Source organism: Anoplopoma fimbria, chromosome 20 (genome assembly GCF_027596085.1).
Source record: "Anoplopoma fimbria isolate UVic2021 breed Golden Eagle Sablefish chromosome 20, Afim_UVic_2022, whole genome shotgun sequence".
Taxonomy (NCBI): domain Eukaryota; kingdom Metazoa; phylum Chordata; class Actinopteri; order Perciformes; family Anoplopomatidae; genus Anoplopoma; species Anoplopoma fimbria.
The window spans coordinates 23,589,436-23,605,491 of record NC_072468.1 but is presented as its reverse complement, the minus strand read 5'-3'; the positions used below and the strand labels follow the sequence as shown (position 1 = coordinate 23,605,491).

The 16,056-nt window shown below is 43.1% G+C and overlaps 1 protein-coding gene across 1 annotated transcript in view; it reads left to right on the top strand.

Annotated features, from left to right (window-relative positions):
• The window catches only part of LOC129109146 (DNA-binding protein SATB1), a 61,399-nt gene that overhangs the window by 1,148 nt on the left and 44,195 nt on the right, over positions 1-16,056 (top strand). Inside the window, exons 2-3 of the mRNA XM_054621136.1 lie at positions 12,488-12,726; positions 15,816-15,992. Coding sequence (XP_054477111.1) covers positions 12,513-12,726; positions 15,816-15,992 — 391 coding nt within the window. The 5' untranslated portion in view covers positions 12,488-12,512. The remainder of the gene's footprint in view (positions 1-12,487; positions 12,727-15,815; positions 15,993-16,056) is intronic.

The following is a 16,056-nucleotide window of genomic DNA, read 5'->3' as shown; positions in this document are numbered from 1 at the left end:
CATCTTAAAACTGCGTGGGCACTGATGCTCTGTGGTTTACAGGTTTTTTAAAAGGCATCACTCTCTGCTCCTTTAGAAATAGCTGACATTTCACTCACTAGCGTGGCCAGTCTCTCTGATAATTACACATAAATATATATATATATTTGTATATATATATATTTACACACGCCCGTCTAACATAGACCAGTTTGTATTGTTCGTTTAAGTCTGTCAGGGAAGATTATATTTGCTAATTTAGCCATGATGCTCCGTGGTAAAATGATCATAAAGTGCATGAAAAAATTGCATTTAAATCAGTAGTAGAAAGGAAGCATTAACAAAGAAACTTGGTGAGATGTTTAAAGGGACTTTATCGCCCAAATAATCTTCAGTGTCATCTGGTTGTGTGACTCGCGTGCAACTTCGAGGTCAAGCATGGCACCTCTGCATTGGTGGGGGGAAAAACAAAACAGGTTATGGAAGAACAACTTTTCTTTTCTTCCTTTTAATCTTTGCAGATCTGTGGCAGTTCAAGGTGCTGCGGCTTATCTGGTCAGCAATGACACACAGCCTTTTCCTGTCTCGGGCTGCCATGTATCACTTCTTGTAAAACAAAGTCCTCAGACAAAAGACGAAAGCCTCAACGGCAGCTCGAGAGCGTCGAAAGAAACACTTCTCGCTTTTACTCTTCATTAGAACCACTTTTTTTTTTTTTCCTTCCCTTTCTTTCTTATCAGTTTGTGGTTGTTTAAAAGTGGCATATAAAAAAAAAAAATTAAAAAAAAGAAGCTCCATTACTGATACACTGTCAGTCTGTTTGGCATACAAATCTCTCCACGTAAACTTGTTTGGCAGCTGATAAGAATCAGCGTTTGTGTGCCGGGTCACGCACACACGCATACACACACACACACACACACACACACACACACGCACATCCAGCAGAAAAGCCCAAACATCTGTCGCAGCTTATTAGTGTGTAATTAATTCCTTTAGAATGTCGCGTTCACGCTTCTTATACAATAACCATCAGGAAGAGATCTCGGGGAAAACACCGAACGTTTCCAACCTCTCTACCTTTCTTCTTATAACTATAACAGGTTGTCGCATTACGATCTTTTTTTTTTTTCACGCCCTCCCCCCCATTCAGAGCTTAGTTTTGTTTTCATTACAACTAATCGAAACTACTGCACGCTTGCATTTACTGTACTGTAGTAGTGTAGTAGCAGGAAATCACCTCTCAAAGGGTCACAAACAGCGAGGGATTTCTCGGCGTCTTTCCCTTCTTGACAATCCGAGCGACACTGCACTTTGCACCACGACCTCATTTAATTGTCTCTTCAGGTTGTCAGGTCGGCGGTGTGTAAACCGTATTACATGACGGGCGGTTAGTTCGGTGTATGTGTGTGTGGCCAGCAGAAAACCTTTCACCCCTTTAGTTTAGACGAGTAAAACACGTCGCTCGCTCGCAGGTTAACGAGACGCTGATGAGCAGGACGACAAAGTTTGCCCCTTGACCCCGAGAGACCAATTAGCGTGCACATCGGAGAGCTGCGAGGTCGTGATGCCTTGTGTTGTTTTTGCTGCGCTGTCCGCTCTGACACGATATGAAGAAAGCTCCGTCTCTTCCATTTAGAATTGAATTATTAACCAGAATCATCAGTTTTTTTTTTTGCTTGCAGGAAAAGAAAACTGTGCAGGGAAAGTGTAAAAAAATGTAAAATGTAACCTGTATTTGTTTGTAACGAACCGCTTTTTGAATTCCCTGCAGCCAAAGATGCAGTTTATTAAAAAAACAAAACCCACTTTGCTGCTGAGGTGTTTGCTGGGACTTTAGAGCCGGGGCTGCGCCTCACTCTGCTGAGACTGATATCTCGGCTAAAACCATTAATCGTCTTTCTCCACCACCTCGATAATTATCTCTGTAGCAAAATAACAGCTCAGCAAACAGTGAAATTATACCTGTGGTAGGGAGCAGAGTAAATACCTGTTTAGCCGCCAGCAAATGTATTTATTAGACTGTCGCCAGTAAATAAGAGGCCTGTCTCGTTTTTTAATGTGTGGCTCTTCGGGGATTCCGCCCCTCCGCCAACCGCCCACCTCTCCTCCGTATGAAGCGGCTCTGTTATGATTGCTAATAGAGGAGAGAGATAACAATGATTCCCAGCGTTTCTTTTTCTGTTTTTTTTTGGGGGGGGGGGGTGACATGTTTCAACTGGTTTGGAAAAAAAAAAAAAAAAAAAGAAATGGTTGGTGTGTTAATAAGGACGGCTGCATTCCAGGGCTAAAAGAAATGTAAGAACCCCCCACCACCCTCCCTCCCTCCTCCTCCTCCACAGTTACAGACATACCACCCTGGGTGAGTGCTGTGTGTGTGATTTGGGAGTTACAGCTCATTTTGTCATTATCTGGAAAGTTCTTTATAAAAATGAAAAAAGATGAAGGAGGAGGAGGAGGAGGGGGGTGAGTAATGTTGTCCCAGCATGTTTGACTGCATTTATTCTGGCATATGTTTTGCATACTGTTGATCCAGATTCCTTGGCTTAGCGATAAAAGCGTCACATTGTTTTTGGGTCCTGACAATCAGCCCCGTTGGCGTGTCCTCCCCGGGAGATAAAAAAAAAAAAAAAAGAAGCAAAGTCCGTCATGTCGGTTTTGTCATGGTTTTTTTTTTTTATATACAAAATGACATCCCTTCTATGTTTGATTTTTTTTTCCTCGTTATTTATCGCGCTTCATGCTACCATGGCAAATACAATTTAAGAACGCACATACATTTAAGTTTTTCACGATTTCAAATCACATTATTACACGTCTCATCTTATGTTTGGATAAAAAAAAAAACAACAACAACAACAACAAAAAAACCCACATTGTGTTTTATTCCGATGCTTGTCTTTATCTAATCTGTGTAGGTTTTTTTCTGAATCCTTTGTTCGGCGAGACAAAAAAAAAAAAAAAAAAAGAGAGCGATTTAGAGGAAAGCGCATCCCGCTAAGATCAGGTTGTTAATACCCACCCACATACTCCAATGAAACAATTTCAACAGATACTGTATTCTCTGTCTGTCTCACACACACACACACACACACACACACACACACACACACACACACACACTTATCAACTGTTTTGTTCGTCAGAGGATGGACGATGCATCCTTTGACAAGGGATTAAATATGCAAAGAAAAAATATGGAGATAAAGAGCCACATCCTTAAGTCTGCACCTCTCATTCAAGACTTCTGCCTAAGCCTCCATATTAAGAGCCCGTTCCCCCCCCCCCCCCCTCAGCGTACTCGCATCCCATCACTCCTTTCATCTCAGCGCTAGCTCCACTTCTCTCCCACACCGAGGCGAGTAACACCGTCCCCGTCACCTGCCTTGCTTTCTTCTTAACACTTCGGAGAACTCCCCACAAGGCCCGGGGCCACCGTGCCCTTCAGCGAGCCGGACGGGGCGACCTTTCTCACCTCCGCCTCTCCTCGCCACGGATACACCTTCAGTATGTCTTTCTCTATCCCACACACACACACATAAACACAAAACATCCCTGTATTTCCAACTCTTGTCAGCTGGTTATTTGTTGCGGTCCACGAGGTAGAAATCAGAGTTTAGTTATTCTTGTCATGCGATGATTTGGAGTCCGGTCGAGCAGTGACAGCTTGTGTTGCCCGTTGATTGTTCTGTGACTGATTGGTTTCATAATTTGATAAAGAGAGAGAGAGCAGAGAGAGAGGGAGGGAGGGGGGTGATAAAAAAAAGGCGAGTGATGCAGTTTTGAATCTATATTCCAGTGAGGAAGACTTCACTGAGGCTTCTCGGAGGCCTTGTTCCACGACCTCCTCTGAGCGGATGCACATGTGTGTCTGCGTGGGAGTCGCGTTGTGTACAGTGCACACCACACATCGTCAGGGGTGGGTGTCGAGAGCGGAGAGTTGCGATGTGAGAGCGGAAGAAGAAGAAAAAAAAACAACACAAAAAAAAAAAAAATCATCCTCCGCGGCGTCGCAGAGACGCTTTTAAGGCCCGACTGGCGTGAAGGCCTTCCAGTCAGCAGACCTAAAGGTGGAGAGACCAGTCGCTCCGCTTTCTATTTCTGTCGACTTCATGTGATTATAAAACAATTAAGCACTTAGGAGTCGACACTCAGTTCATTACATCCCCCCCCCTCTCTCCTTGTTCTCCACCCTCCTCCTCCCCTCCTCCCACACCGAGGCACGGACATATGAGAAAAGCAGAAATCACCTTATTTCGCCAGTAATTGAAAGCCACACTAGCTGTACGAGAGGCTAATGGAAAACAGGAAAGTAATTTGATTCGGAGGATGTGTTCGCGGCGGAATATTTAGTCTATCTGTGTGCTTACCTCGTAACGACTGATTAAGCAATCTCTCATGGTCCTCAGATGTTTGGCGACGGGAGCGTTAATAAACCGCCCCGACCCTCAACTCCACGGAGCAGCGGAGCTCAGCGCAACAGTTGTGCATGGGGAAAGATCAGTCGTTTAACAGGAGGCTGGTTATTATTGCGTTTCTGAGAAGACAATGAGCAAAGTGAGACTTCAGGGGACGAAGCGGTGACGCATTGGGCTTTAAGAAATTCTCAGATTTGATTGTTTTTATGTGGAAAACAAAAGGATTTGGTTTCAGTGGACCGTGTGCTGGTTTTATTCTGGAGTCTGTTACACATTTTGAAACTCATTACACCACAAAGTGACCTACTAAATGCCAACGGAACCAAAGGCAAAAAGCTTCCTATTGGTGTCAATTCAGTCATAACGAAAAGAATAAAGAAACGGCAATCGTCAACTCGCTGCTTTTGTTAAGACAACAGATTGATTTTTGTCTCTTTCACCACTCATTTAACCGCTTGTTGGTTTTTTGCACGGCATCTACTGTACACTTCCCCCGCTCATGTCATCCTCGCGTCTCACCGAGGTTCTTCTGCGCACCCACACTGATGCCGGCGTGTTTTGACACGTTCCCAGACACATTATTAAATCCTTTTGCAGCCTCTAATAATACTATTATGCTTACATGAGTGTGCATGTGTGTGTGTGTGTGTTTTCATTGTGGGAGACACTCGCAGAAAAGAGCTCAAAGTCGAAACCGTTGACAGCGCTTAACCCCCCCCCTGCCCAGACTGGATGCGCAGACTAATTTGTATTAGTAATCCAAATAATCCTATTAATGCCCATTAGAAGCATCACAAGTGGCGAGCATGAAGACATCACACCTACGTACAGTAAACGACGGCGCCGGCTTCGCCTGACACACCACATAAAGATTCCTCCTCCGTGTCGAGCCAACAACAACACATTTTATCATTCATTTTTCCTCCTTCCTTTTGTGTTTTGATTATCGGTGTCCGTTTTAAAGAAAGAGACGTAATGTTTAATTCCTCCTGAGACATAAACATGTGGTTTTAAAAAGCAGAAGGCCAGATGTGAAAGCTTTGATAAGTATGTTATGGTGTAAACACACAGTACCTGTGGTAGTACACACAGTGGAGGTGAAATCTATCTGCGGTGTGATGCTCTGACTCCTGACATTTAAATATGAGGTGTCTTTTGTTGCGATTTAGCATCCAGTCTGTCATGTTCCTCGTGTCGTTTTTTTTCTTTTTTTCTTCATGTTTCCTGCACAAATGTAGCCAACAGGCACAAAATTCTTGCCCGAACAATTACGCTCCGTATATCTCACCCGACACAAAGCCACACGGGCTTGTGAAAAAAAACAACCCACCTTGAACGGAGCTAAATCTGCATTCAGCGCGTGATTATGACGGCACACAGCTAGTATTTTTAAACAGGCTTTCTGTGTTTAAATAAAAAAGAGGCATTTTTTCCTCTCTTTTCTGTTGCGATACAAAACGGTATATGTTAATTGATAATCAGCAGTGTTGATTCAGTGGTGCATTCAGTGCAAATCTGTGCCCTTCTGGATGTCAGAGGGTTTTTCGCAGCCACGTCGGTGCCAACCTATCTGGCAGTGCCGGCACCTGTTGGCGGTGCCAAGGCCTGGCAGGGGTTATCGATGCTCTCTGATGGTGCCCGACAATCACAGTGGAAATGACTGCGGCTGCTTGCGTCATGCCAGATAGAAAAGAGCATTTGCCGACAATGGCTTGCTTTCACCGTCGCTCCTGTGTGTTTTTTTGTTTTTTTTTACCGAACGCTGCTATCTGCGGCCAAAAACACACACACACACACACGTAAAAAAAAAAAACCCAGATAGAAACGGGAGCTGCATCATGCAAAACATGTCAACATGCAGGAGGCTGTGCAGCGACGCCGTGCAGGTGATGCAAAGTGATCTGCTGAGGAGGTTTGGGTGTCTGTGGGTTGTGAGAGTGTGTGTGTGTGTGTGTGTGGAGGGGGTGGCTGCAGCATGTCTGTGTGATTCATGTTACTACATATCACAGTGAACCTGAACAGCCCCGTCTAAGATGCTGCACCTTCTATTCAGCCACAAAATATCATGATATTCAATATTTCAAAACCAAAAAAACGATATAAAAAAGGAGTTTTTAATTCACCTATCATGAAGCAAAGAGCTGAAGTTAAACTGCGACTTCAACCTGATTCATTCCTTGACTTTTACTTTCATGTCTTCGGTGACTTTGTTTGGGAATTATTGTCACATATTTCAGAAGCTGAATGATATCTCTGGCGTCGGAAAGAAATACAGTAATTACTCCACAGTCGGGGTCCTTTTTATTCGCACACATAGCAGAGCCATTTAACCACACGGCACACCGCAGCTGTGTTTAGTACACAGCGCTGGCAGCTCGCTGAAACCCCGACAATGGTTAAGATAAGAATTGATCACTGAATCTGTGCAGCAGCCTTGTGAACTGAAACGTGTCGAGGGGTCTTATAGTTTCAACTACATTTCCTGTTATATATATATATATTAAAAAAAAACCCAACAAAAGAAACACAACCCACAGACCTCGGACCCTTTTTCAGAATGCAGCCGCCCCCTCAAAAACACCTCGCAGTGACAAGGCGTCAATATCGCAAGACGTTGTTCCATCTCAGGTCCGAGAGGTGAGTTTCACATTGTATTTTTCCGTTAAAAGCAGCTTCTTTTTTTTTTTTTTTTTTGGACCCCAAATGTTTGTTTGAAATACAAACTGTTGACCTCACATGGGTCGGTGTCACAACTGCAGCGGTTGAAGTAACGGCGTAGTTTTCTACGACGCGCTGATGCATCAATCCGATCGCCTCTTCTTCCTGTGATTGGCTCTTTGATCTGTTCCAGTTTCAGCGGTGTGTTTTCTTTAAAAAAAAAAGGGGGCCCTTCAGCGTCTCCCGTAAACCTGAATGATTTTCTCTAAACAGTCGTTCCGTGGCGTTTTCTGCAACTGTCGGCGTCACATGACGGCGGTTTTGCTGAAGCGCCCACGTCTGTGGTGTTGCATTGTTCGTGTGAAGATGAACCGACACTGTATTTGAGCTCTCACACACACTAAACACACACACACAGAAAAGATTTAATAGTAAGAAGTGTTATGTTGCATTTCACATTTCACGCCTGACCTTCCGGCTCGACAACCCCTCTAGCGCTGTCGTTTGACGGCGCGCACACTTCCTGTTTTCTGTTGGTTTCCTGTTTTTGTTCTTACACAACCTGGACAGACGCATCTGTTTGTTTTCTGTTTGATGTGGATGTCGGACAGATGAGTCCGGGGGGGGGAGGTCACATCGGGCCCACATGGCTGGTGAGATACCTCAAAGATGTGTGGCACAGTGGTAATGTGATTATTGAACATTTATTTCATATTGCGTGTCTTTGCTTTTCGTCCTGCGTACTATTTATATATCGTTGCATTTCAAGAACTTGTAAAAAAGAAAAAAAACATTTCCTCCATGGTCTCCGCAATGAACTTTGCCTCACACACTCACCTCTTATGCTCTTCACAAAACCTATAAATGGAAACCCATCTACACCTCAGCATCAGTGCCTCTATTGTCACATGTGTGTGTGTGTACGTTGCAGATAAAGTCATATAGAAACAGTTATTATTAGGCCACCTGAAGGTTAAGCACAAACAGCATGTCAGGTCCTTTTATTGACAATATCAACAGGGATTACCTTTGTCTGATATTTTTGCAGTTTGCTCAAAGGCAACGAACCCCGCCAGCAGTGAAGGGTTCACGAAAATGACCCCGAAATACTGACGATAGCTCAGACGTCAGCTTGAGAAAACCTTTGTTTGCAGAGATGGTGTTGGTAAACATCTCTTCTTTCCTTAATTATTTAGTTTTTTTACCTCGTCCTCCACTTTGACAGCTTTGGGTTTTGTTGACACAACAATATTTTGGTATAATCCGGTTTGACATAATGAAGGTGAAGTTTGTGGGATGGGAAATGTCTGCCATCTCCATCTTTGCATTTATTGTTTACCGACAAGAACTTGGTGTTAATGGTTGAAGTGTTAGGACATCTCGCCATAATTCATATTGTATTAAACTGCAGCATAAAGAGGTTAAACTACTTATTTTAAAGCAAACATCAACACTAGGCTCTGACCTATATTATATGCAAATAAAGGTAAATAAACACTCTTTTGTGTAATGATTATGTTATGTCAGAATATGTTCATTTTATTATATTTACAATGCAATAACTAAATATTAGACCACTTGTCATTGAGTGCACCTTTCATGTGCAGAAGAAGAAAGGCTCATAAATATTTATCAGTGTAAATTATTACCATAATGTGGTCTTTTAATAGTTAAGGATATAAATTAACACCTATTTAAATGTATTAATATTACATTTTTGTATTATAGTCCTTATAGGCTAAGAAATGAAGTCATATATAAAACTATTACACACTTTTTAGGCTTTATGATCTGTGATTTCTGATATGAATTAATTTGGAATTAGAAAGCAAGTCCAACAAACTCTTAACTAAATGAAGAAAATGACTTACAGTACCAGTCAAAAGTTTGGACACACCTTCTCATTCAATGGTTTTTCTTTATTTTTATTTTTTTCTACATTGTAGATTAATATTGAAGACATCCAAACTATGAAGGAACACATATGGAATTATGTGGTAAACAAACAAATGCTCAACAAACCAGAATATGTTTTATATTTTAGATTCTTCAAAGTAGTTGAATGAGAAGGTGTGTCCAAACTTTTGACTGGTACTGTATATGATAAAACATATCATTTATTTTAAAACAAACCGTTCATATGATCAAAAAGCTATTTCTGTTTGAGAAACACATAAAAAGCTTTTCTGTAAATGTATTTTTTAGGGGTTTCCTTTAGTTTATTGTAATGTTTATTATTTATTAATGAATGTAATGTTATCTCAGAAATGACTGGAGATCAAATAGTCCCCCTTATCAACCAAATCACTGAATGTTTAAAACTAAAAAAAAGCAAATAAAAACTACTTATTGGGGGAAAAGTATATAAAAAAACAAATCAATATTTAACGTGTGTGTGTGTGTTTATGTGTGTGTGTTGTGTGTGTGTGTGTGCTACCCGGTAATAAATGCAGGACCGCCTCACTCTAATCAAGCTGATTAAAAATTCCTGCGCGCACAGCCGGAAATCACACCAACGTGTGTGTGTGTGAGTGTACTCATGTGTGTTTATGTGTGTGTGTGTACTCATGTGTGTTTATGTGTGTGTGTGTGTGTACTCATGTGTGTTTATGTGTGTGTGTACTCATGTGTGTTTATGTGTGTGTGAGTGAGTGTGTGTGTTTATGTGTGTGTGTGTGTCTCCACTTTTATTTGTCTCCGCCAGGACTTTTATTTTGTGTCTTGAAATGCGGAGGAATCCTGTTTTATTTGTTATTTTTAATTATTATTATTATTTTTTAGGGGATTATTTCTTCTTCTCACACACACATATATCCTATTGTATTTATTTATTATATATTTTTTATATATATATTTTCTTTGCCACCACACCATGAGAAATGAGCAGAAAGAGAAAGCACGGCGGCAGCAGAGGAGAGGAGTGATGAGTCAATACAACTAATAATTTAATGGGGACAGAGAGAGAGAGAGGGAGAGAGACACAGAGAGACAGAGGAGAGAGACACAGAGACACAGAGAGAGGGAGAGAGAGAGAGAGGAGAGAGACACAGAGAGAGAGAGAGGTAGAGAGACACAGAGAGAGAGAGAGAGAGAGAGACAGAGAGAGAGGGAGACACAGAGAGAGAGAGAGACACAGAGAGAGAGAGAGAGAGACACAGAGAGAGAGAGAGGTAGAGAGACACAGAGACACAGAGAGAGAGAGGTAGAGAGACACAGAGAGAGAGGTAGAGAGACACAGACACACACAGAGAGAGAGAGAGAGACACACAGAGAGAGAGGTAGAGAGACATAGACACAGAGAGAGAGAGAGAGAGGTAGAGAGACACTGACACACACACACAGAGAGAGAGGTAGAGAGACATAGAGAGAGAGAGGTAGAGAGACACAGAGAGAGAGAGGTAGAGAGACACAGACACACAGAGGAGCTCCGTCAGGACGCCTCCTCTCTATCGCGGGGCAGCTCTTTCGCGCATCCAGCCGTTTTTTTCTACATGCTCGACGTTCAGAAAGTAGACCCACTTTATGACCCCCCCCCCCCCCTCCCCCCCTCTCTCCCCCCCCCCCCTCTCCTCTCTCTCTCCTCCTCTTGTTTCATTCCGGCGAACCTGCTGTTTCGATTGACATCGTCTCCTCGGTTATTCCTCCTCCTCCTCCTCCTCCTGTCACATCTCGCTTAGCCGCCGTTGAGCTCCTCAGTGTCCGTTAGTCCGTCAACACACACACACACACACACACGCACACACACACACACACACACAGCGGCAGTTATATCTTCTTTTTTAAACACTACTCCTGCGCTTCGCTTCGCTTTACGTCCAACGCGGCACAACGCGACGCGGACGCGGCACGGTGCGATTTTTTCTTCTTCTTCTTCTTCTTCCTTTTTTTCCGATGTAGCGTCACGAAGTCGCGCAGAAGTCGCCAACCGCTCACTAACGGTTTCGAACGTTGGCCGTTTTTTTTTTCCGTTTTTTTTTTCCCGGGGACGGAACCAAGACTAACGGTCACACACACACACACACACACACACACACACACACACACACACACACACAGTGTAACCGTTTACCAAATGTTCGCCTATCTCGGTCCATCTCGACCCCGTCGTCTCTCGCACAGACCCGGGCGGGTGGTGCTGGTGGTGCTGCTGCTCCGCACCGCCTGTCAGTCCTCCAGCAGAACGCTTCTTTTTTTGAATTTCTCTGATTAAAAGAAAAATTTGAATATAAACGTTCGCTGTCACGCGCACGTAGAGAACACGTTTGTTCTTTTTTTTTTTTTTTTTTTTTTTTCTTCTTCGTCGTTTTTTTTTTCTACCCCCCAAAAAACTTGCAGGAGGTGTTTCTGCAGAAGGTGTTTTATGCTCCTCAGTGCTGCTTCCAGGTTGGTTTTTTTTGCAGATTTTTTTTTATGCATTCAACTTGTCCTCCTTTAAACTATTACTCCTGTTTTTTTTTGTGTCATTTTTATTTTTATTTTCCCCACTTATTGCATGTTGTTGAATGTGTTTTTAAGCATTAAAAGCTCATCTGCATGCAGAACCGTGATTGCTTTCCTCAGCGATTACATCTTAAAAAAGTTCACTATTGAGGTGAGAAAACGTGTGACACACGTGCATTAAAGCGTGTGGTTAAAGCTGCCATCTTTCTGCACCTTTTTGTCTTTTTCCTTTAACTTTTTGACAATTTTTTCTTAATGAGTCAGCAACTGTGTGTTTCAAAGTTGGTTTCGAAGCTGCCTTATGCATCCAAAAGTTTTAAAGCCTGCATGAATATCGCTCTGCACTTGCAAAACCTAAAAATAAAGTTCACACCTGTAAAGTCATCATGTTACTGAGTGTGTGTGTGTGTGTGTGTGTTACAGCACAGTGACATTGCGGCCTTTTTCGCCTCCCATCTCGGAGATGCGTCACAAATGTGAAGCCGCACGAAGTGACTCAAACAGAATTACCCCCCCCCACCTCTCGCCGCCGCCATCCCACCAACCACCTCTCTAGCGTGCACCGCAGCAGCAGAACCTTGTTCCTTGAACTGCACTGTATTCATTCAAGTGGAATCTCCCAGCAAATGAATGTGTTTGCACTGAAAAGAAGCGGGGAATCTCTAGTGGGACGCACATACATAATACATGCGTTGAAAAATGGGAACATTACAAACGGCACGGAAAAAAAAAAAAAACTGTCACCGCGGCCCCTGAGTTCGCCATAACTGAAGGGAATTGACAGTTATTGCCGTAATGGGTCTGTTCTCAGAGGTTTCAATTACTTAACGCATTTTTTCTTTTTTTTGGGGAGGCTCTATAAAAACGTCCCATCACGTCTGCACATGTCGGTGACACCAACGCAAAGGATTTCGCGTTCATTGCCACACACACATACAAACACACATATTTATCTCCGCTGACAGTCTTTCTCCCTGTGCGTCTCTCCCCAGGTGATAGTGAGCAGAGGTGCTGAGAATGATGGACCATCTCAGCGAGGCGTGTTTGGGAAAGGAGAACTCCGACCTGGTCAACAGCATGGCGGACGCCAAGGCCCCGCCGGCCAAGCTGCCCCGGCTGGAGCAGAACGGCAGCCCACTGGGCCGGGCCAGGCTGGGCAGCACCGGGGCCAAACTAGCCGGGGTCCCGTACAAACCCACCGGACACCTGCTGAAGACCTGCCACAAGAGAGGTGAGGAAACAAACAGTCGTCGTGTCCACTCTTTGCTGCTTTCAGCTTCTCAAATGTGAAGATTTACTGATTGCACATTTTTAGAGTTTTGCACCGTTTATTGGACAGAACAGTCAGTTTGAAGACTTTGGCTTGGATTCTGAGATTAGTCGATGAATTGATTACTTGATTACTTACAAAAATACCAATATTTGCTTCTCAAATGTGAATATTTTCTGTTTTTCTCTGTCTTATGTGACAGAAAACTGAATATCTTGAGAGCAAAACGAGCAATATGAATATGAGAAACTGTAATGAGCATTTTTATAGACTAAATTGATTAATTGAGATAATAATCACCAGATTAATTGCTGAAGAAATGAATCATTAGAGTAAAAAGCTTATAAAAAATATATGTTTTGCACCGTTTATTGGACAGAACAGTCAGTTTGAAGACTTTGGCTTGGATTCTGAGATTAGTCGATGAATTGATTACTTGATCCACTCATTTTCCAAGCAAAAATACCAAACATTTGCTTCTCAAATGTGAATATTTTCTGTTTTTCTCTGTCTTATGTGACAGAAAACTGAATATCTTGAGAGCAAAACGAGCAATATGAATATGAGAAACTGTAATGAGCATTTCTCTGCAATTTTATAGACTAAATTGATTAATTGAGATAATAATCACCAGATTAATTGCTGAAGAAATTAATCATTACAGTAAAAAGCTTATAAAAAAAATATTTTTTAGTCTGTACAAACTAATTATAAAACAAGAAAAAGTTTTAGGAACTTTGTGTGTGCATGAGAACGAGAAGAATAAACCATGTAAATAGAGGAAAAGCTATTTAAATGCACTTTAAATAGCACCCCCCCCCTCCCACACACATCACCTCCCACCCACCACCACCCTCTGCATGCTCTCCAAAACTCTTAAACCTTTTTACAATGTGTCTTTGGTCCTCTCAGCGCTCACACACACTTTACACACTCACTGCACACACTCCCACTTATTTGCCCAGACAATAGCTAATAGAGGAGCACTGTGAGTTATTCCTGCGTCGTGTGTTTAGCGCTGTGTCACCGCTCCTCTCCACGACTGCGGCCCTCCTGCTCCGACGTTTGTTTATTAAGGGAAAGTTTTCGGTCCTTTAAGAGCCATTCTTGTTTAAAGGCAGCCTTTACTTTGAGATTATGACATAGCTTTTTAATAAAACTGGTGTCAACTCGTGAAAAACACGGCCGGCGAAGCTATCCAAAAAAGAAAGAAATGAAGCTTTTTTTTTTTTTTTTTTTATGATTATGTTGTTGTTTTGTTCTTAGCGGGTTGGAAATGAGTTTAAAACCTGCAGGTTCCGGGTTGTAATAGCAGTTGGCAGCTCCGGCTCCTCTGTTTGTTTGTTTGTTTGGCTGGTTTGGTTTTTCTTTGGGCAAGAGGGACTCAGGAACTCTTGGAATGTGTCTGTGTGAGTGTCCTCCGATGGGCCGTTTCTCTTATTCGCTCCTTTAATCTACGAGACGCTCCTCCAGCTGAGAGAGCTTAATTTCTCACCTTCATCATCTCTGCTTCTCTTGGCCTCCTACGACGCCCGTTCCTCCCAAACCTCCCCCCCCCCCCCCTTTCTCCGAGTTTCCTCCCTAGTTTTAAAGGGCGAAAAGCGTCCGAGGGAACGCTCCGGCGAGGGCTCACAGTGGGCATTGTGTCCGAGCCCGAAACAATATTTACCGCAGCCCTCTCTGGGCTCCCTGGAAACAAAGCCCGTATTGATCCCCCCCCAAATGAACCTACACAGCAGTCTTTATTGTTAGATCTTTATCTATTAAAATCAGGGGAGGAGAAAAGCAGCTCTTTCAGCACATTCCCTGGCATCTGTCGGCTTATTGATTGTTTTTTGCCAGAGCTGTGTGCATCTTCTGGAATGCCTGGGATCGGAAAATATTAGAGCGGAATGGTTTTAATCGGCAAGGACAACAAAATGTACGGAAACGTGTTCAGGGTGACAGTAGAGTGGAGACAAAGTGAGGCAGTAGGGCAACAGGGCAACTCTGAAACAGTGTAGTAGTCACGTCGTACAGTAAGCTACAGATACTATGCCAGCATTTAGATTCTCCGCTGTTGTTTCATTCAAACTGAGACTTCCAAAAGCTCCAAGCTGTCCCCACTCCCTTAAACTCACTTAAATTGCTTGGATGTTATTTTAAGATAAAAATGGCATATTGGTTGATATTTGCAGAACATTCAGCAGTCTTTGGACAAGGATTCCTCATTCCACCTAACAGCAGAGCCACTGTTGACACAGACTAGCAAACCTCAGGGCGCAGGGGTGGAACAGGGATTTTGAAGCAGTGCATCATGGGAAGATGATTTTTTTTGGTTGGCAGGCAGAAGGAGAGTCTGTGATCGCAGAACCTCGATAGTGAACAAACAGTTAATTGTGCCAAAAAAGGAAGATATACGGGTTGAAATATTTCTGCGGCTGGTGTTCACGCTGAGCTAAAGGTGATGATTCTCTCTTTGATGTATCACTTATTAAACTCACACATCCCATAAATGCACCGTCTCTGTAATATTACGGCATCGTCTTAAAACCAAGAAGAAGAAAAGGCGAACGCAGGAAGGAAATCCTCCAGCACTTGATAAGATCACGTCTTGAAATTGGATTACAGATGGGGAAAACCATTTTTGGAAAAACTCATGGGAATTACATGACAAAAAAAAAAGAAAAGAGGCTAAACAAATTCAGAAATTGTACAGGTTTTTGTGCACCCAAGAAGTGTTTGATTTCCCACGTTGATGTGAGTGTTTGGCATTGAGACAGAAAGGTGAGAGATTTGATAGAAATCGCTCCATAAAAGAGGAAAAATGCCTTTGTGGTCCAAACCCATCCTTTAGTTCATTTCTGTCCGGTACTTCCACTCAGCAGCAATCTAATCACACCACTCACAAAACCCTTCCGCACTCAACCTCAAGTGTAACTCAATCGTCAGCGCTAAATATTAATCTCGTCCCAACGCACACAATACTGAAGGTCAAAAGTTTGCGCGTGAAGAAATGTGAACCCCTCCCCCCCCCCGTTTTTTAAACTCGTGGTTCTCCGTGTCCTCAGGCAACATGCTGCCCGTGTTCTGTGTGGTCGAGCACTACGAGAATCCCATGGATTTCGACAGCAAGGAGGAGCACGCCGAGTTCGTCCTGGTGCGCAAGGACATGCTCTTCAACCAGCTCATCGAGATGGCCCTGCTGTCGCTGGGCTACTCCCACAGCTCAGCGGCCCAGGCCAAAGGTAACCTATGATGTCACGCATTTCAGTCTACATCACCATCTCTTCATTTCTCTCACTTTTCTTA